At 41.3% G+C, this 21,326-nt stretch overlaps 1 protein-coding gene across 7 annotated transcripts in view; it reads right to left on the bottom strand.

Annotated features, from left to right (window-relative positions):
• Positions 1–21,326, bottom strand: part of CACNA2D1 (calcium voltage-gated channel auxiliary subunit alpha2delta 1) — a 1,188,449-nt gene that overhangs the window by 630,159 nt on the left and 536,964 nt on the right. For all 7 annotated transcript variants that reach the window (XM_073652315.1, XM_073652320.1, XM_073652318.1 and 4 more), the window contains exon 5: positions 19,047–19,091. In XM_073652315.1, coding sequence (XP_073508416.1) covers positions 19,047–19,091 — 45 coding nt within the window. The remainder of the gene's footprint in view (positions 1–19,046; positions 19,092–21,326) is intronic.

Raw genomic sequence — 21,326 nt, forward strand, 5'->3', positions numbered from 1 at the left:
GCTCCTTTCACCACAATGTGCTTTCCAGGTCATCCACTCGGTTCCCTCATTTGTGTTTCCTTCCATCGAAGTCCACACCATTAGACTCTTCAAACCTTTCGGCGGTTGTGTATCACCCTGCAGGCTCCTCCCGTCAGTTTCTGGATCACTTTTCCACCTGGCTTCCACACTTCCTATCCTGTGATATTCCCATTCTCATCATGGGGGACTTTAACATACCCATTGATAAGCCGCTTTTCACAACTGCCTCTCATCTTCTTTCTCTAACCGCCTCATTCGGCCTCTCACAGCTTACTAACTCTCCTGCACATGAAGACTCTGGACCTGGTCTTCTCATGACTCTGCTCGCTGCATGATTTTACCAACTCACCTCTACCACTCTCTGACTACAACCTTCTTTCCTTCTCTGTCAAGGACTGTCTCCTCACCTGGGACACCCCCACTTACCATACACACAGAAATTTACATGCCATCAATATCCAGCAGCTTATGAACAATCTACAGTCATCCTTGGCTTCCATACTCTCCCTCCCCTGTCCAGACTCATCATTGTCACACTATAACAATACATTGCAGAGTGCCCTGGATGAAGTAGCACCTGCTACACGCAGAATTAGCTGGCATTGACGACAACCCTGGCACACGATGCAAACACATTTTCTCCAGTGCTGCTCAAGGTGAACTGAGCATATGTAGAGAAAGTCACTTTCAGCAGAAGACTTCATCCATTATAAGTTCATGCTCAAAACTTATAACTCTGCTCTCCATCAGGCTATACAAGTCTACTTTACCACCCTCATCACATCTCTAGCCAACAATCCTAAACAACTCTTTGAAACCTTCCACTCCCTCCTGAGCCCTAAAGTACAGACCGCTGTCACCAACCTAAGCGCTGACAATCTGGCCACTTACTTCCTACAAAAATCAATTGTATCCGTAAAGACATTTTTGCACAATCCCCTCAGAGTCTGGATCCCCTTCCCTCCCGCACTGCAAGTGCTCTTTCCATCTTTGAACCGGTCACCACTTCTTCTCGCTCTACAACCTGCAACAGTGACCCTATTGCCACACATCTCCTTCAGTCCCTTTCCCCAGCTGTCACTAACCACCTAACTAAAACATTTTACCTCTCTCTTTCTTCAGGTATCTTTACTCTTCATTCAAACATGCCATCATAACCCCTTTACTCAAAAAGCCATCCCTGGACCAGATCTGCGCTGCTATCTACAGACCGGTCTCTAATCTTCCCTTCATCTCTAAACTCCTGGAATGCTTGGTCCACTCCCGTCTAATCTGATATCTCTCAGATAACTCTCTTCTCGACCCTTTACAATCTGGTTTCTGCTCCTCACCCTCTAGCGAAACTGCCCTCACTAAAGTCTCTAATGATCTACTAACAGCTAAATCTAATGGTCACTACTCCCTGCTGTTTCTCCTGGATCTCTCTGCCGCTTTTGACACTATGGATCACCAGTTCCTCCTCACTATGCTCCTCACTATAGGCCTCAAGGACACCAATCTCTCCTGGTTCTCCTCCTAACTCTCTGACCGCTCCTTCACGGTATCTCTTTCTGGCTCTTCTTCTTCTAACCTTCCCCTTACTATCGGGGTTCCACAAGGCTCAGTCCTAGGTCCCCTCCTCTTCACTTTGTATACTGCCCCTATTGGAGAAACCATCAGCAGATTTGGTTTCCAGTATCATCTCTATGCTGATGACACCCAACTATACACCTCTTCACCTGACATCACCCCCACTCTAATACAAAATACCAGTGCTTGTATTTCTGCTGTCTCTAACATCATGTCCAGCCTCTATCTGAAACTGAATCTCCCCAAAACAGAACTCCTTGTTTTTCCTCCCTCTACTAATCTACCTATAGCTGACTTTGCAATTTCCTTGTGTGGTGCTACCATAACTCCCAAGCAGCAAGCTCGCTGTCTTGGAGTCATATCTGACAAACCACTTTCCTTTATTCCCCTTATGCAATCACTCACTAGCTCATGTCACCTGCACCTTAAAAACATCTCCAGAATCCAAACTTTTCTCACCTTTGATACTGAAAAATCTCTTACTGTCGCTCTTATTCACTTTTGTCTGGACTACTGCAACTCTATTCTAATCGGTCTCTGTCTAAACAAACTCTCTTCTCTCTAGTCCATTCTGAATGCAGCAGCCAGGGTCATATTTCTATCACGCCGCTTCACCGACGCCTCTACCCTGTGCCAGTCATTGCACTGGTTACCCATTTACTACAGAATACAATACAAACTCATCTCTCTCACCCACAAAGCTCTCCAAAGTTCTGCGCTGCACTATATCTCTTCCCTCTTTTCTGTCTATCACCCTTCCCGTGCCCTCCGTTCTGCAACTGATCTGAGACTAACATCCTCCTTTATCTGAACCTCACACCTCCGTCTCCAAGACTTCTCATGCTGTGCCAGTTTTCTGGAATGCACTACCTCAAATGATCCGACTGATATCTAGCCCCCATGTTTTTAAACGTGCCTTAGAAACACATCTGTTTAGACATGCCTATCACCTCAACTCACTAACCTAACTCTACCCTGTTCCCTCCTAAATGTTAATCTTAATCTGCTCCTGCCTATTCATCTGTCTCCACATCCTCCATGCACCCAATAGCACACGATAACTGCACTTAGACAGATACTGGCTGATGATCATGTTCTATCTATTGTGTCCTCCTATTTCCATATAGATTGAAAGCTTGCGAGCAGGGCCCTCACTCCTCATGTAACTGTTGAAATGTGTTTCATTGTATTGTTTTTCTTGTCTGTACATGTCCCTACTTAATTGTAAAGTGCTGCAGAATATGTTGGCACTATATAAATAAAAATTATTATTATTACTACTTAACCCCTTAAACCCCGGAGCATTTTCCGTTTTTGCATTTTCGTTTTTGCTCCCCTTGTTCCCAGAGCCATAGCATTTTTATTTTTTGGTCAATATGGCCATGTGAGGGCTTATTTTTTGCGGGACGAGTTGTACTTTTCAACGCCATTACTAGTTTTACCATATCATGTACGGGAAAACAGGAAAAAAATTCCAAGTGCGGTAAAATTGCAAAAAAAGTGCAATACCACAGTGGTTTTTTATTTATTTTTTTTACCACGTTCACTGAATGCCAAAACTGACCTGCCCTTCTTATTCTACAGGTCATTACGAGTTCATAGACACCAAACATGTATAGGTTCTTTTATATTTAAGTGGTGAAAAAAAATTCCAAACTTTGGAAAAAAAAAAAAAAAAAATAGCGCCATTTCTAAGACCCGTAGCGTCTCCATTTTTCGTGATCTGGGGCTGGTTGATGGCTTATTTTTTGCATGCTGGGCTGACGTTTTTATTGATAACATTTGGGGTAGATCTGATGTTTTGATCGCCCGTTATTGCATTTTATTGCAATTTTGCGGCGACCAAAAAATGTAATTCTGGCGTTTAGAATTTTTTTCTCGTTACGTCGTTTACCGATCGGATTAATTCTTTTTTTATATTGATAGATCGGGTGATTCTGAACGCGGCGATACCAAATATGTGTATGTGGGTTTTTTTTTTTTTATATTTTATTTTGAATGGGGCGAAAGGGGGGTGATTTAAACTTTTATATTTTTTTATTTTTTTTTATATTTTTAAAAACATTTTTTTTTTACTTTTTGCATGCTTCTATAGTCTCCATAGGAGACTAGAAGCAGCAACTATCCGATCGCCTTTGCTACATACAGGGGACGAGCAGGTCCCCTGCATGCAGCAGAAATGGTCCTGTGCTATGAGTGCCGACCACTAGGTGGCGCTCATAGCGACAAGATCATGACAACCACAGGCGTCTGCTGCAGACCCTGGGTTGTCATGCCCACCCATCGGCGACCCGTGATCACGTGACGGGGTCGCCGGTGGGCGGGGCTTATGACGCGCTACCCGGAAGCGCGCGTTAAATGCTGCTGTCGGAGATTGACAGCGGCATTTAACATGTTAACAGCCGCGGGTGGATCGCGATTCCACCCGCGGCTGTTGCGGGCACATGTCAGCTCTAAGAATCAGCTGACATGTGCTCCGTTCAGTGAGGGCTCAGCGCAGCAGCCCTCACTGAACGGGCAGTACGCAAATATGCGTACTAATACGTCCCCGGTAATTAGGGTTTTACTAACAAACAAAAGTTCATTTTAATCAATAGATCTTGGAAGAAAAATAAGTTCCACAATTGGATGTGATTAAAGCAAATGTTCCTCTGTGGAGATAATCTTATAAATGTGCTCCTGCTGTGTACTGTGTAATGGCTGTGTCTGACTGTACAGGAACATGGTCTGATCATACCACAGCTCCTGGGCAGCGTAGGACGCAAAAGAAGTGGGACAGCATGGGATCACAACTGATTCTGTGAGGTAAAAATTGCTTTAAAACAGGCAGAAAAAATGTTTACCTCACAAAAAGAATCAGCTGTAGTCCGTGTACTCTTTTGCGTTCTCCCAAGCACAGGAGCTGTGGCATGATCAGACCATGTTAAGTGCACCGTCAGACAGTCATTACACAGGACATAGTAGGGGCACATTTATAAGATTATTTCAGCACCGGAACATTTTTTAATCACTTCGTATTGTAGACATTACTTTCTTTCCAATATCTAGTGCATAAAATGAACTTTTGATTGTGGGAAAAGCACTTTAATGACCTTGGATGTATGGACACGTCATGGCGATCGCCCGAGCATGGGGCTGTGCGCATGTGATCACCGCTGGGTGTCAGCTGATTCTGACAGCTTACACCCAGGACTCAGTGCCAGCAGAGGTCCCGCACCATGGCATTTTACCCCCCTAAATGCTGCAATCGAAATAGATCATAGTATTTAGAGAGAAGGCAGAGGGAGGAAGCCCTTGCTCATGGATCGGCGCCCCGCGACATTATCGCGGGGGGTCCAATAGTTGCCATAGTGACACTATGTCATCATGATGACATCTGAGTCACCAGAGCTAGCAAAGTTGCTACACCATACTCAGAGCATGGTGTAGCAAGTTTGTCAGTGCAGCGCTGACAGTTTGTAAAGCTTACCATTTCTATGCTTTACAAGCGATTAGCCTGCAAAAAGTGAAAGTCTCATAGTGTGACAAAGTAAAACTATAAAAAGAAATGAAAAAAGTGAAAAAAAAATTGTAAATATATAAATAAAAAAAATAACAAAATAATAAAAAATATATATAATAATATTTTTATTTATATAGCGCCAACATATTCTGCAGTGCTTTACAAATCAGACAATTTACAGACATTGCTGTCCTCATTGGGGCTCACAATCTACATTTCCTATCAGTATGTCTTTGGAATGTGAGAGGAAATCGGAGAACCTGGGGGAAACCCATGCAAACACGGGGAGAACATACAAACTCCTGGCAGATGTTGTCCTTGGGGGGATTTGTACCCAAGACCCCGGTGCTGCAAGGCTGCAGTGCTAACCACTGAGCCATCGTGCTGCCCATATACACATATATATATATATATATATATATATATATATATATATATATATATATATATATATATATATATATATATATATATATATATATATATATATATATATATATATATATATATATATATATATATATACACATATACCTTTCTAGACGTGCATAAGAGTGCCGTCGGCTACAGTTTTGTGCACTTCTGAAAAAAAGGACAATGCTGAATAGAGGCCAGACGGAATCCAAAGTAACGCTGCTACCTCAGGGGTTTCATCTGAATCACGTCACTAGGAGATTTAGATGGAAACCCCGTTATAAGTATATAAGTGCTCAATGTAGAGCGTCGGATAAATCTGATCCCAAGCATTATATAAAATGTTCCCAATAAAAGCTTCAATTCAATCCACAAAAAAAGCCCCCACTTACGTCCGTCATTTGTCAATGGAAATATAGGGGCTTCCATGTTACTGGTAGCACAAAGGCTATGGAAAAGCACTATGGCTCCTCGCCCACCAAAAGAAATTCAGCAAATTCTGCACTCCCAAATCCAAATGCCCCCCTCCCTTCTGAGCACCACAGTGTGCCTAAACCACAGTTAGCGTACATATTTTTGGCATTTCTGTAGCAAAGAGAGCTCACCTAATTTACGGGTGCATGTCTCCAGAATCACGAGCTAGGCACAACGTACTACAATGTACTGGTCACTACAACGTACTGGTCACTACAACATACTGGTCACTACAAAGTATTGGTTACTGCAATGGCAGCTTGCAATTTTCACTCAGCAGCATCCAATGCTGCTTGTTTCTGGAAAACACCCATGGAGTCAAAATCGTCTCTACATAAATAAATAAATTACCAAAGGGGTAAAATTTCCAGATTGGGTCACTTGAGGGGGGGATTCTGCTCTTCTATCTTCTAGCACTTGGGGCTCTATATATGGAGTCTGCATATTAGGATCTGCACTCCAGGAGGGAAATAGCACTCTGTCTCTCCCGAGTCTCACTTTTTGGCTAAGCAGTACTGTACAGCTACATACGGGGTATTTCTACATTCAGCAGAAATAGTGTGACAAATTTTTATGTAATCTTTACCAATTTCCTAGTGTGAAAATGTAAAATCTGGGGCTAAAACAAAATTTGTTGGTAAAAATTTATTTTTTTCTTCACTGCCCAATGGTATAAAATTCAGTGACCCACCTTTGATGACAATATGATCACTGCACCCCTAGATGAATTCACTGAGAGGTGTAGTTTGAAAAATGAGGTCTCTTATGGGGGTTCTGCTGTTCTGGCACCACAGGGGCTCTGCAGATGTGACATGGTACCATCAAACCTGTGCAGCAATATCTGAACTTCAATATGGCTTCTTCCCTTCTGTGCTTTGTAATGTGCCTCAAAAGTAGTTTTTGACCACATATGGGGTATTGACGTACTCAGGTAAAATTGCGCAACACACTTTGGGGTCCATTTTCTCCTGCTTTCCTTGTGAAAAGAAAACAATTGGGGTTAAAAGAACATTTTTGTGGGAAAAATATATTTTTTTCATTTTCACAGATCAACGTTGTAAAATTCTGTCAAGCACCTGTGTGTTCAAGGTACTCAGTCACCACACATCTATATAAATTCCTTCACAGGTCTAATTTCCAACATGGGTTCACTTGTGGGGGGTTTCCACTGTTTAGGCACATCAGAATCTGTGTTCCAAAATGATGCTCCTTCCTTTCTGAGCCCTGTCGTACGGACAAACAGTAGTTTTCCCACATACAGCGTATCTGCGTATCAGGAGAAATTGCACAACAAATTTTGGGGTCCATTTTCTCCTGTTACCCTTGTGAAGAGCAAAAATTTGGGACTAAAAGAACATTTTTGTGGCAAAAATGTGATTTTTATATTTTCACGGCTCTATGTTATAAACTTTTGTGAAGTATCTGGTGGTTCAAGGTGCTCACCATACATCTAGATAAGCTCCCTGAGGGGTCTAGTTTCAAAATGGTGTCACTTGTGTATTATTTTTTTTACCGTTTAGGCACATCAAGGGCTCTCCAAACAGAACATGGCATCCACTAATTATTCCAGCAAATTTTACATTTAAAAAATCAAATGACACTCCTTCCCTTCCAAGCCCTGCCATGCGTCCAAACAGTAGTTTTACCCCACATATGGGGTATCGGTGTACTCAGAAGAAATTGCACAACAAATTATATGGTGCAATTTCTCCTGTTACCATTGTGAAAATGCAAAATTTGGGGCTAAAAAACATTTTCATGGGAAAAATTAGATTTTTTGTTATTTTCATGGCTCAACATTAGAAACTTTTGTGAAGTATCTGGAGGTTCAAGGTGCTCACCATACATCTAGAGAAGTTCCCTGAGGGGTCTAGTTTCAAAATGCTGTCACTTGTGTATTATTTTTTTACCGTTTAGGCACATCAGGGGCTCTCCAAACATGACATGACATCCTCTAATTATTTCTGAAAATTTTTTATTAATTAAAAGTTAAATGGCGCTCCTTCCATTCTGAGCCCTGCCATGCGCCCAAACAGTGGTTTTCTCCCACATATGGTGTATCAGCGTGCTCAGGAGAAATTGCACAAAAATGTTGTCATCCATTTTCTCCTGTTAGCCTTGTGAATGTAAAAAAATGGTGTCTAAAGTACAATTTTTTGCGAAAAAAAGTTAAATGTTTATTTTTTTCACATTCCATTAATTCCTGTGAAGCACCTGAAGGGTTAATAAGCTTCTTGAATGTGGTTTTGAGGACCTTGAGAGGTGCAGTTTTAAGAGTGATGTCACTTTTGGGAACTTTCTGTCATATAGACCCCTCAAAGTCAATTCAAATGTGATGTGGTCCCTAAAAAAATGGTTTTGTCAATTTTGTTGGAAAAATGAGAAATAGCGGTATAGCGACAAGCTCGGCTGTGTGCGGAGGTAAAACATGGGATACTGTCTCTTTAAATTTTCAGGTTAGTTTATTTAGTAGGCATAAACTACACAGCCTTATTCAGCAAAAGAAACAAAACAATATACAAAACTTGCAGCACAGTCCGTATCTAGGACAAGGTCTGGCCACTCACAAGTTAGCACAAGGTGTGCTGAACCTGTATGTGGCTATCTCCTTCCTGGAGCAAGATTTCCCCAGGTACTGAACACACCTGAGTGTCAGGGCTGGTTACTTAAAGCCCAGACCCTCCCCTGATTGGGAGGTAGGCTGGATAACGTCCCGCCCAGCGCTTTCATTAGTCACTAAAAACATTCCCTTGTTAATGTAAACCTATTAACTCTCTCTGCACCGAATGTACAGGAGAAACTTGCATGTTTTCACATCACTGAGGCTAAGAGTCTCAGTGACACATACCTCCCTTTTGACACACTACCAGTGACTTTGTCACACCCTTCTAACTTCCTAACAAAAAAATTATGTTTACAAAATTGTGCTGGTTTAAAGTAGACATGTGGTAAATGTTATTTATTAACTATTTTATGTGACATGACTCTCTGATTTACGGGCATAAAAAATAAAAGTTTGAAAATTGGAAAGTTTTCTAAATTTTCACCAAATTTCAGTTTTTTTCATGTCTCAAAAACAGTCTCAGAATCAGTGCACAGAATGAATGCAGTGGTGGTTCACATGCCTCATTCAATCTAAACAGAGCTCTGCAGAGCCTACTCATTGGGATCAGTAGGATTTAGTGGGAACAGCATCAATTAGTGATAACTTCTAAATATGTTAATAGCCCTTTAACTCTTTGCTAAGTAGTTTTAGAGCACTCAGGTGAGCTCTCTGTTTTTAAAGGAACATATGTCAGCAGGTTTTTGCACCATAAGCCAAACACATAGAGTATATATTAAATCACTGTAATTCACTGTAAATCATTGCTTCTGTTCCAAACGAATCCCTTATTATTATTTTATGCAAATGAGGGACAATTGCAAGGGACCTGGACTAGAAATTACAGCTCTCCGTCCATTTTGCATCTTTCCCTGCCCATCACGGACACTACCTATGCCAGTTGTCTTCTCAATGGAGACAGCACATGAGCAGATGCATAGCCCTAATCTTGCTATGTCAACATAACCGAATAGCACATGCACCACTGAGGAAATGATGGCACCTGTGCAAAATTTCAGACAGGAGAGGCAGGTCACTCAGACAAGCAGGTCTTATCAGTCAGGGAGCTTCATATGGTGCCAAGCGGCAAAAGATGGATAGAGGATGGTGTGCTGTAAGTGCCCCTCATTTGCATAAAAATTAGATAAGGGACTACTTTTGAAGCAAGGATTACAAAAACACTACTGACAGGTTCCATATGCAAGCCCGTGAATAGTATTTAATGGATGTACTATAGTTATTTTTATTTCTAGCTATAGATATTGCATTTTACATTAAAAATATGTTAATAAAACATGTTTGGATTCTGAAAACACCCATAGCCTCTAGATGCTCATTACTACATTCTGAATTCTTTTGAAGTTTATAATATAAATTGGGTCACAAAAATTTGGATTCATCATTTATGAAACTACAATATATTATCACTAATAGTGTGTTATAAAATTGTTTTTTATCCAAGACAGAATTATGGCAAACACATCAACATCAAGCATTTGCCGAAGTGCAGAGTAAAGCATGATTATAAAATAGAGATGATGCAAAAATAGTGAAATCTATTAATAAAACTAATTTTATTTAAAGGGTTTACAGTTCAATTTTGTTCCTCATTTGGATTTTAGGAGAGGATTACATAAAATAATAAATTCTACTTTAAAATTGAATAAAACATTTTAATAATTTATTTGATCTAAAGACACGTATACAAAGATAATATATAAATATATATACATATACAGGGTGGTCCAAAAGTAGGTGGACAGAAAGTGTAATAAGGTTATGAAGTAGGAGATTTATCAAACAAAATCCAGTCATTTTAGATAACATTATGTGGAGTGATGAAGCTTCTTTCAAATTATCCGGCCATATTAACAGACATAATTGTATTTACTGGTAAAATGAGAACATGCATTTAACATTAGAGCAACAACTAAATGAGCCTGGTGTCAATGTTTGGGGTGGTATTTCAAGTTTTGGTGTTTTAGGACCTATAATTTTTGATGGAACAGTCACAGGAGATAAGTATCTCAAAATTCTAATGAATCAAGTTGTTCCCCAGTTACAGCAGCAGCCTAATTCAAATGACCTTTATTTCCAACAAGATGGGGCCTCTCCACATTATTCAAGAGTAGTCCACGAGTATCTTGATGAAACATTTCCTAATAAATGGATTGGCCGAAGAGGCCCATTTGATTGGCCGGCACGTTCACCAGACTTGACCCCAATGGATTTTTTCTTTTGGGGAGTACTCAAGGACAAAGTTTATAGTTGAAAACCAAAAAGTGTCAGTGATTTGAAAAATGACATAAGAGATGCATTTCAAGAAATTATTACCCAAAGAGACTTGTGCAAAAAAAGTTTGTCGAAGTGTAAGAGTCAGACTTCAAAGCTGTGCAAATTGTAATGGAAAACAGTTTGAGCGCCTACGTTGATAAAATTTAAGGGCTTATAAGATATATTTATAAAGGTGCTATCAACATGAAATTCTCATCCATCCAATCCACACAGGCAACAAAATCAAACTATAGATGTCCATAAATTAAGTTACTGTATGTGTAATGATGAGAAATTACACAGGGAAAAAGTATTGAGCACATGAGGAAAGAGAGGTGAAAAAAGCCATGAAAAGTCATGACACCAAATGAAAACTATCAGTAATTAGAAAGTGATCCTGCCACTTATTGAAAAATAATATCAGCTGGTTCGACGGATATATTTTAAAAAGGTGTCGCATTATCAAGGTGCCATGCAAGAAACATTTCATGATGGGTAAAACCACTAAGCCATCTCAAGACCTATGCAACATAAACATTTCTATAGCACTGAAGTTCTAGTGAACACTGTTGGGCCATAATCCGAAAGTAGAAAGAACATCATTTCACCATAAACTGGCTATGACCAGGTGCACCCCACAAGATTTCAGACAAAAGAGTGAAAATAATTATCAGAAGAGTTGTCCAAGAGCCAAGGACCTCCTGTGGAGAGCTACAGAAATACCTGGAATCAGCAAGTACAACTGTTTAAAAAAAAAGTAATGCACTGAGCCTCCATAGCCTGTATGCACGCTCACCATGTAAGACTTGATTGCTGAGCAAAAAAAAATTTCAAGTGTGTTTAAAGTTTGCTCAGCAACATCTAGACATTCTGTGAAATACTGGTAGAATATAGTCTGGTTAGGTGAGACCAAAATTAAACTCTTTGGATGCCATGATACACACCATGTTAAAACACCATACCAACAGTGAAGTTCACAGATGAGAACATCATGGTGTGGGGCTGTTTTTCAGTATACGACACTGGCAAACTTCATGTAATTGAAGGAAGGATGAATGGACAAAAATACAGAGACATTCTTAATAAAAATCTGCTGCCATCTACCAGGATGATGAAGATGAAATGAGGGTGGACATTTCAGCAAGAAAATGATCCCAAACACACAGCCATGGAAACTCTCTATTGGTTTCAAAGAAATGAAATAAAGCTGCTAAAATGGCCCAGCCAATCACCTGACTTGAATTCAAATCCAATAGAAAATGTATGGAAGAAACTAAAGCGTTCATAAAAGGAGCCCATGGAACCTTCAGGATTTGAAGAGTGTTTGGAAGAATGGGCCAAAATCACACCTGAGCCATGCATGCGACTTGTTTCTCCATACAGGAGGCGTCTTGAAGCTGTCATCACCAACAAAGGCTTATGTAGGAAGTATTAAATACATTTCAATAAGCGTGATCAAAACTTTTTTCCTGTGTCATTTCTCATTATTAGAAAATTGGTGATATGTTCAATACTTATTTCACCCACTATATATGTGTATATATATATATATATATACACATATATATATATATACATACATATATATATATACATATATATCACATACTGTATATAGATCTATATACAGCGGGTGAAATACAGTAAGTATTGAAAACTCTGAGCCGGGATTATCATCAAAGGATATCAGCTGTATATGATAACTGACACCCTACTGCAATGGCTATAATTGGTATTAGCACCGATCATGGCCATAGTTTAACATCTACGATAGTGGAAGCCTGGACATGACTGGAGTTTGAAATTAGGAGGTAGGAAAGGGTTAACTGCAGGTTTTGCATGTAGGCATGAAGAAGTGGGGATGAAGGGGATTAAAGGGCAGGTCATCAAGTTTCTCATTGGGGAAAAGTTATAGGGGGAGAAGTAAGATAGGGTACCTTTATATTGAAGAGGAGGAGAAGCCCGGGCCAATTGCTTGGGACTATCTTTCCAGGACCAGAGAAGCCATGGACCCATCCCTGATGACGTCCCTGAGAAAGGCTGCGGAGATGCATGGCCACGAGTGGCTGCAGGAGTAGCTGAACTCCCTCTTTCGAGCTGACCCTGGAGATGGAGCTGGAAGCAGCGGAGTGTGCCTCCCTGACTGGAGGCCGGGTACCAGCCCAGCGCGGCCTCCAGCAAGAAGACGCCGAGCACCGAGCGCGCCTGATCCCCGAAGTCCCCCGCAGGAACAGATGCGGAAGGAGCCCATCACCAGCCCCTCTGGCATTTGTGAGGGACTAGGTAAGGCGTTTGATGGGCGGAGATCTCGAGGGAAGACGCAGAAGCAGCGTGAGCATGGGAATGGGGCGGAGCCATCTGCCAGGCTTCCCCTCTCGCGATACTTCGGTGGCCATTTTGCTCGGTTCATCTGATTGTATGGTGGCCATTTTCCCAGGGACCATGAGATGTGTGGCGGCCATTTTGCCATGGTCAGTTTGTTTCAGTGGCCATTTTTTCGGGGCCCATTGATGGGACGGCGGCCATTTTTTCTGGGCCTGGTACTAGTGATGACCTGCAACGGGGAATGCAATCAGCAGGATCTAATACACAGCCTTTAGCGTCCAGTCATGCCACATCTGCGGCTGGAGAATCAAGGGGGAGCATGTGGCTCCGCCCCTTCCGGTCGAACAAAAAGGAGTCCGCAGGTATCGCTTCCGTTGGCAGGGTTGGAGGGGGAGTTGTTGGCTCTGCCCCTTTTCACATCAGCGGCATCCATGGTCAGGAATGTCGGGTTTCAAAAGGGGAGACAGTCAGCGGCCAGCAGGGATCCGCGGTAGGTGGACAGGCTGGTCGGTGTGCTGTCCCCTAAAGCTGAAGAAGATTGTCCCAGCAGGGGAACTTCTGAAGCAGGTGATGGCATCCAGGATGACAGCAACAATGTCAGGGAAGGAGCTCGACGCATACGTCCCAGTATGACGGCCGTACCGGCGCCAACCCAGAGTCAGCTTGGTGAGAACCTAATTCTTTGTCTTCGTCTTGTAATTCTCCTAGTGTTTCTCATGTATCTACAGTTGAGGACTGTACATCAACTTTAATTAATCCAGGCAGTTTAGTTAGCATGCAGGGCTTTGGGGAATTTATTGACCAGTTTTTGGCGAGATTTAGAGGGATAATGTTGCAGTTTGCTTCTCAGCAGGAAGGGCCAGTTACTCTGGTTAGCGCTTGGGTTGGGAATAGCGGGGGTCTGGGTCTGCCTATCCAGTTCCGTCTAGCACTACAGTTCCGGATCACGCAATTGCGAGTCCATCAGTCGCGGGTTTGTCGGTCGCGGGTGCGGCACCCACTGGATCCGCTGTTCCAGGTATCAGATTAGATGATGCGGCACGGGGTGAAATCTATGTCTGCTTCGATGGCCCCTAGAGTGCCCAACTGATACAAGAAACCAGGGAAAAAATATAGAAGGACGAGTATATTGAGATATTTTCGTTGCTTCCTTTAGCAAAATTTAATTCAGACAAAGCTAAGCCCGATGATAGCAAGAAGGGGGAGGAAGAGAAAAGGCGTTATCGTCTGATTCCTCATACCTTCTATAACTGGCCCCAAGCATTTGCAATTTTAGCAAGTGTGATTGGGGAAAAATTCCCTCAGAACTGTTCCCTGTTATTTTACTATATGGATTAGCTAGGTGAAGCCTATCGAGTATATGGCGGTACTGCTTGACTACGTTATGACAAGCAGTTTTGGCAGCAGAAGGCAGTTAGACCGGGTCTGAGGTGGGAACATAAGGATATAGCACTGTGGATGCGTCTTATGGTTTCAGCTCATGCCGCGCCTTAGCCCTTTCATCAAGGAGTTGGGGGAGCGGCCTCAGGGTCAACACCTTCAGCCACTCAGAGGCCAGGATGTTGCTGGCAATTTAATGATGGTCAGTGGAAGTATAGCACCAGCTGTCACTTTAAACATGAATGTTTCTTTTGCGGGGGAAACCACGCTCAATCAACATGTTTTAAAAGGCAAAAAGGGCATGGAGGTGAGGCGAACCAGAAAGGGAGCCAAGTCTATTGAGAATAGGGGCGATGTTGCAGGACTTAAGGGAGTATCCAGATAGGGCAGCTGCAGATTTATTGAGGGACGGTTTTGTTTTTGGTTTCAGGATACCTTTTTTGTTGGATGTGCTGGTTTTTCGTCCAAAAAAACTCAAGTCTGCACGTCTCCACCCGGCGGTGGCGACGGACAAACTTGAAAAGGAGTTTGCCCTGGGGCGCATGGCAGGAATCTAACAAGTTTCGGTTGATTCATCATTTATCCTTTCCAGCGGGTCAATCGGTGAATGATGGAATTAGTGACGAATTTTGTTCAGTATCTTACATGTCATTTGACAAGGCAGTGGATTGGTTGCGAAAGTGTGTAAGTAGGGCACTAATAGCCAAGATGGATATTGAGTCCGCTTTTCGCCTGTTGCCGGTACACCCTGACTGTTTTGACCTATTGGGTTGTATGCGGAATGGAAATTTTTATGTGGATTGCTGCTTATGTGGATGGGCTGCTCCATTTCATGTGCTTATTTTGAGGCTTTTAGTATGTTTGTGGAATGGGTGGTCAGGAGAGAAGCAGGTCAGCAGTCAGTATTATACTATTTGGATGATTTTTTGTGTGTAGGGCCGGCTGATTCCAGGATTTGTTGCATTCTTTTGCTTACAGTTGAAGAGGTGTCTAGGAATTTCAGTATCCCTCTGACCCCAGAAAAAAACTGACCTTCCACGGTCATTCGTTTTTAGGGATCTAATTAGATTCAGTGGTTATGGAATGTAGGTTGTCCATTGAAAAAGTACAGGACTTGAGGTCTGAGATTCGGTTTGCATTGGAAAAGTAGAAGGTGCGCTTGATGCAGCTTAAGTCACTCCTAGGTAAATTTAAATTCACATGTCATACCATGCCAATGGGGAGGATTTTCTGAAAGAGATTGGCTAGTGTTACGGCAAGAGTTAAGAATCCAGCTCATTTTATTCGCTAGTCTGCCAGTCACAGAGTCGATTTGAAACTCTTGTATTCTTTTTAAGATAAGTTTAATGGACTGTCGGTTGTAATGGAGGAATGGAGGGACAGATCTGAGTTAGAATTGTTTGCCGATGCTTCAGGGTTGAATGGATTTGGTGGCTACTTTCAGGGCAGATGGTTTTGTGGTTCCTGGCCGGAGGAATAGAAGGAAAGTGGTTGGGTGCATAACATGGCGTTGTTGGAGCTATTTCCTACTGTAGCAGCAATTGAGATTTGGGGGGAGTTTTTCCAAAGCAAAAGGATCAAGTTTGGTTGTGATAATTTGGCAGTGGTTCAAATCATCAATAGTTTGTCAGCCTCTTCCCCCCCAGTGATAAATTTGACCAGACATTTTGTTTTGCGCGGTTTGGAGCTGAATGCGTTGCGGTCTCCTACACACGTGCCGAGTGTTAAGAACTGTATAGCTGTTTCAAATTCTCGCTTTCAGTGGGATCATTTTTGTTCACTGGCACCAAGAGCCGAGCAGTTTGCCACCCCCTGACCAGACTCTCTTTGTGGTTTTGGCTTAGGTTGTTGGGGATTCCGGATTTTTCCAAAGACTTCATGGTGCTGAGGGCATTGAAAGGTTATAGGAGATTCTTCGTGACGCAAGAAAGGAGAAAAACGATTTTGTTTGGTTTATTGGGGGATATATTTGGCAAGTTGGACATTGTATGTTTAAATCATTTTGAGACAATCATGTTTGGTTTGGCCTTTTCTCTTGCTTTCTTTGGAGCTTTGAGGATTGGCGAGTTGATCAGCTATATGGTTGCTTCACAGTATGGTTTGGTTTTCGGGAACGCGTAATGTTTAGAGGATCGAGTTGTTTGTAGGTTACGGTGTTCTAAAACTGATCAGACAGAAAAAGGGAGGTGTGTAGTTTTGTTTAAAATACGGGGTTAAGGTTATGTCCAGTGCAGTGTGTAGGGAAGTATGTGGCTGTGAGGCCCTGGGTGGATGGTGGTTCCTTTTTGGTGCACGCAGATGGGAGGGCCCAGTCGAGATTTCAATTTGTGGTGGTATTACGTAAGGTGCTTGAAAAGTTGGGTCTTAATCACAAGGAGTTTGCATCTTATTCATTCAGAATACAGTAGGGGTGGCCACAGAAGTGGCGAGGTTGGGTCTTCAGGAGAGTGCCATAAAACAATTAGGCCTTTGGGATTCAAAGAGATACAAAACTTATATATGTTTAAATATGTGAGTCACTTATATCTTAGCTGGTTTATTGAGGTTGTGTTTTAATTTGTTAAAGATGATTTCTTCAGTACTCAGAACATTTTGGATTGTAGATAATTTAGTGACAAATGTACAATTGGTGGAGAAAGGTTAAACTTGGTGGACCTACAGTACGTCTTTTTCAACCTATGTAACTATGTGATGTTGCTAGTGTGTTATGGTTCAGTAATCTTCCTTGACGTGAAATTTTTCTTACTCAGGTAAGTGTTGTAATATCACAAGTATTTGTAGCCGTTTAAGATACTGTAATGTTATAAAGTAAGAAGCTATGACATCAAAACTCTTTTAGTCAAGTAAGCTACCAAGACATAAAAAATAATTACAGCTAGGGACGTTCAGAGGCAGACATACTGCATGTACCATCAAATTAGCAGCTAGAAATCAAAGAGGACATATACTGTTCTTGAAAAGGGTACCTGCTGGTACCAATAAAAGTTACACTTTATTTTGAACACGTAAGCCCTCCTTACTTATCACTGTGGGTAAGTTTTATACTGTATATGCTACAGGAAGTGACATCTAGGTCAGTGTCCGGATAAGAAAAAAATAAATTGGAAAATACCATTGTACCATTAATTACCTTAACGTGGATCTATAGCTTTCAGGAAAATTTCCCATAGTAGCTAAAATTAGAGTCAGTTCAAAGGCGGGCAACTAGATTGTTACAAGGGGTGGAAGGTCTCTCATATGATGAGAGGTTGGAAAAATTGAGCTTTCTTAGCTCACAAAAAAGATTCAGCGGAGATTTCATTTACATGTACAAATAAATGTGTGGTCAGTACAAAGGACTAGCACATCACTTATTCCTTCCAAAGACCATACTAAGGACCAGGGGGCACTCACTGCGGGTGGAGTAAAAAGGATTCCAGAAGCTAAATAGGAAAGGGTTCTTCACAATAAGAGCAGTCAGACTGTGGAATGTCCTAATGTTATGAATCGCTCTGTTCTCCCACCTGGTAATGGAGCTGGTCCGGTATGGCGCTACTCCGGTTGCAAGCGCCGCCATTGTCTTGGCCCGGGAGGCGGAGCTACTACGCATGCAGGGAAATTATCCCAATTTTGTGGAGCATCGAGTTCTGGTGTTGTGGGATGTGTGAGGACACGGGACGCCATGTCCCTCACTGATTTCTCTGCCAAGGGAAGAAGGGACGATGTCTTCCCTTGTTGCCAAGCAATGCAGGATGCTGTTTTTTTTGGCAATAAGCAATGGTGGGATTTTGTCCAGTCTGCTGTTGAAGCTAGCAGGGAGTGACAGTCTGGGAAAGATTGGGAGGTAGTCAGCACCTGATCTTAGGTGGGCTTTATAATCCTGCTCTCGGCTCAGTCCTTTGCTGTTTATTGTAGTTTCCCATGTGCTTGGTGGTTTGTGGTGTTAGAATTAGGTTTTGCTATTACAGCAGGGTTTTCTCATTTTCTCTTTTGGTTACGTTTCTGGTGTTCCTGCAGAGGTACTTACCTGGTCCTAGACTGAGAACCAGCCGCATCGCCAGATGGGCCTGGGAAGTGGGCCTGGCAACAGTGGGCCTGGGAAGGGCTCTTCCAAAGTCCCCATTCCATTTAATGGGAGCTGGGTAAAGAGTATTCCCGGCCCTCAAGGGCTCGCCTAGCTGAGCAGCTTGTGTCAAGTGCGTTTGTGGCTGCGCCTTTGTTGGTTTTGTGCCAGTCTTTTTGTGTCCCTCTTTGATGCGCATAACACCTACCACAAGAGGTAGCAATGGCAGACACTATAACGGCTTTTAAAAAAGGGCAAGATGCTTTTCTACAACAAATAGGATTATGTGATATAGATAATTTAGTGACAAAAAATGTTTCATTGGTAGAGAAAGGTTGAATTTGATGGACCTGAGTATTTTTTCAACCTATGTAACTAAATAACAAGAATTATATAGCACACATCTGTGACAACCTAGGAAATAAGAAGAAATAATTACTTACCTTCATTTGCTCCTCCTTTGCATTATAGTAAACAGTATCATTTACCTGCAAAAAAAATACAAAAATGTTTTAGTTTAGCACTATATAAGACACCTATGCTATGCACCCATATGTACTAGGCTATAGAACCATAAAAGGACACTACATATCAAAAGAAAGAAGTGCAAGGTGTATATCTGACCTAGAACCTTATGTTAATTAAAAGGAACCTGTCAGCAGGTTTTTGCTATAAAACAGCATTATATAGTGACAGACACCCTGATTCCAGTCATGTATCACTTAGTTACTGGGTGCAGCTGTTGTGATAAATTCAGTTTTCTCTGCAGCAGATCTGCAGAGCTCAGAATATTGAGTTTTGTATAACCCTGCCATTAATACTGATTGGCAGCTTTCTGTGTACAATGTATAGTGACAGAAACCTGCTAATCAGTGGTGGAAGTTAGGTGAGACCAGGAGGCACGAGACACCTTGTCCGCTCTAGCTAATAAAACACTGATTGTATTGAAACAGCAAAACGTAGCTAAGTAAGTAACATATCCCTAGAATCTGGTCCTCTGTCCTTACATCCTTGTGCACTCACATTACATAGAAAAAAACGTCTGACAGATTTCCTTTAAAACATCTAAACTTAAATACACAAACAGTATCAGTACAGTCAACACAAGATCAGGGATACAAACAGGATGGGAAAACACCTGGACTAGAATATACATATATATATATATAGAGAGAGAGAGAGCGCCAAGTGAAGTAAGGCACTGAACAACTCTACAAACATGGGTGGGGTCTTAAAAAGGAGATTCTCAGAAAGATTGAATGGCCAGCGATATGGCCATTTTTCTACAATGTCCTAGGAGCAGTTTTTAGCACAACACCAGCCCTTTTGTTTCTCAGCAGCCTGCATAGGCAAAAAGCACTACCACGGCCTGTAGAATCTCCAGACTTGTCTCCCACTGATTTCACCTGAGATATCATTGGTTGATAATTTCAAAGAGAGCTGCCAGCAGCGGATCTTGATGATTTGCATGTCCAAATGCATTCAGTATGATTGAATGGTCCTTAGACTACCATTAATAACCTCATAAAAAAACATGCCAAGGTGTATAAGTGCGTGTACTTCTGTGCATGTTGCTCATACTCAATACTGAATAAATCGAGAGGTTTTGAAAATGTTCTTTCTATTTTTTGCCCACACCTATAAGGCATTTATACGATAGTCTGTGGCTGTACCATACATGCTTACTATGGCAATTCCTTTTCATGCCTTAGACAGTGTAGCACTTACCAAACATCATTATATATCACATTTAAAATGTTTTTTTTTAATTTTAGTTATCACACAGGGATACCCCCATATGTCTACCTTTATTGTACATGTGTATTGAATATAATTTATTCTCTGCTAGGTATTTTTATACATATTTTACCTCATTTCAAACATATATTGGAATTATATTATTTTAATAAAAAGCAGATAATTATATTTAGAGAATTTACAAGTAGCAGAAACTGTCCAGGAATAGAGCTGCTTCCTTCACAAACCGCAGTTACTCTCACTGAACTCCTCTTCTCCTTTATCTTATGAAACTGCTATTGAATAAACCACTGTGTCTATTACAATAATTATATGGAGCATGAACTACACATAGGTTTCTCCTTTTTTTAGGGTGACTGAATTATTTGGTCAGTGAAATGAGTTTATTACATCTAGTGCAATAAAACATTGGACTGTACATATTCAATGGAAATAATAGAAAAGTAAAATGCACATGATGTCACAGCAAATAAGCAAAGACCAAAATCTCTCCGATGATAAAAGTATTCGATGCTGAATAATTCAATTGCAATATACCTGGCTGGCGCTTATGATACCTTTAAGAAATAGCCTATCTATAATCTGATTTCTTCTCTACTTGTTCCCTGGTTTTTAATTTGAAACTCAATTTTAGTAGAAAAGGTTGGAAGAATTTTCTATGAGAGAGGACACAGCATGGGAATTGTATTTACTCTAAAGCCAATGGATCAGCAGCTTCATTCTACTCTTCTATTAGCTACAAATACCTTTCTCACAATTACCCACTTCTAGGACTGCTAGAGACACAATATACTTACATGTTTAAGCATATATTGAAAGTGAATTTATCACTATTTATTTTTTGTATTTTGAGGTTTACTACATAAAAATGAATATATGCTATTAAAACAAAAGTTAGAGTAGGAACAAATTTTTTGCTAAAATCGAATTATAACTAAATGTAGCCATAATGGGTATCACCTTTG

Source organism: Phyllobates terribilis, unplaced genomic scaffold (assembly GCF_046119375.1).
Source record: "Phyllobates terribilis strain yellow unplaced genomic scaffold, ASM4611937v1 Scaffold_11__3_contigs__length_659146591, whole genome shotgun sequence".
In the NCBI taxonomy this organism is placed as follows: Eukaryota; Metazoa; Chordata; class Amphibia; order Anura; family Dendrobatidae; genus Phyllobates; species Phyllobates terribilis.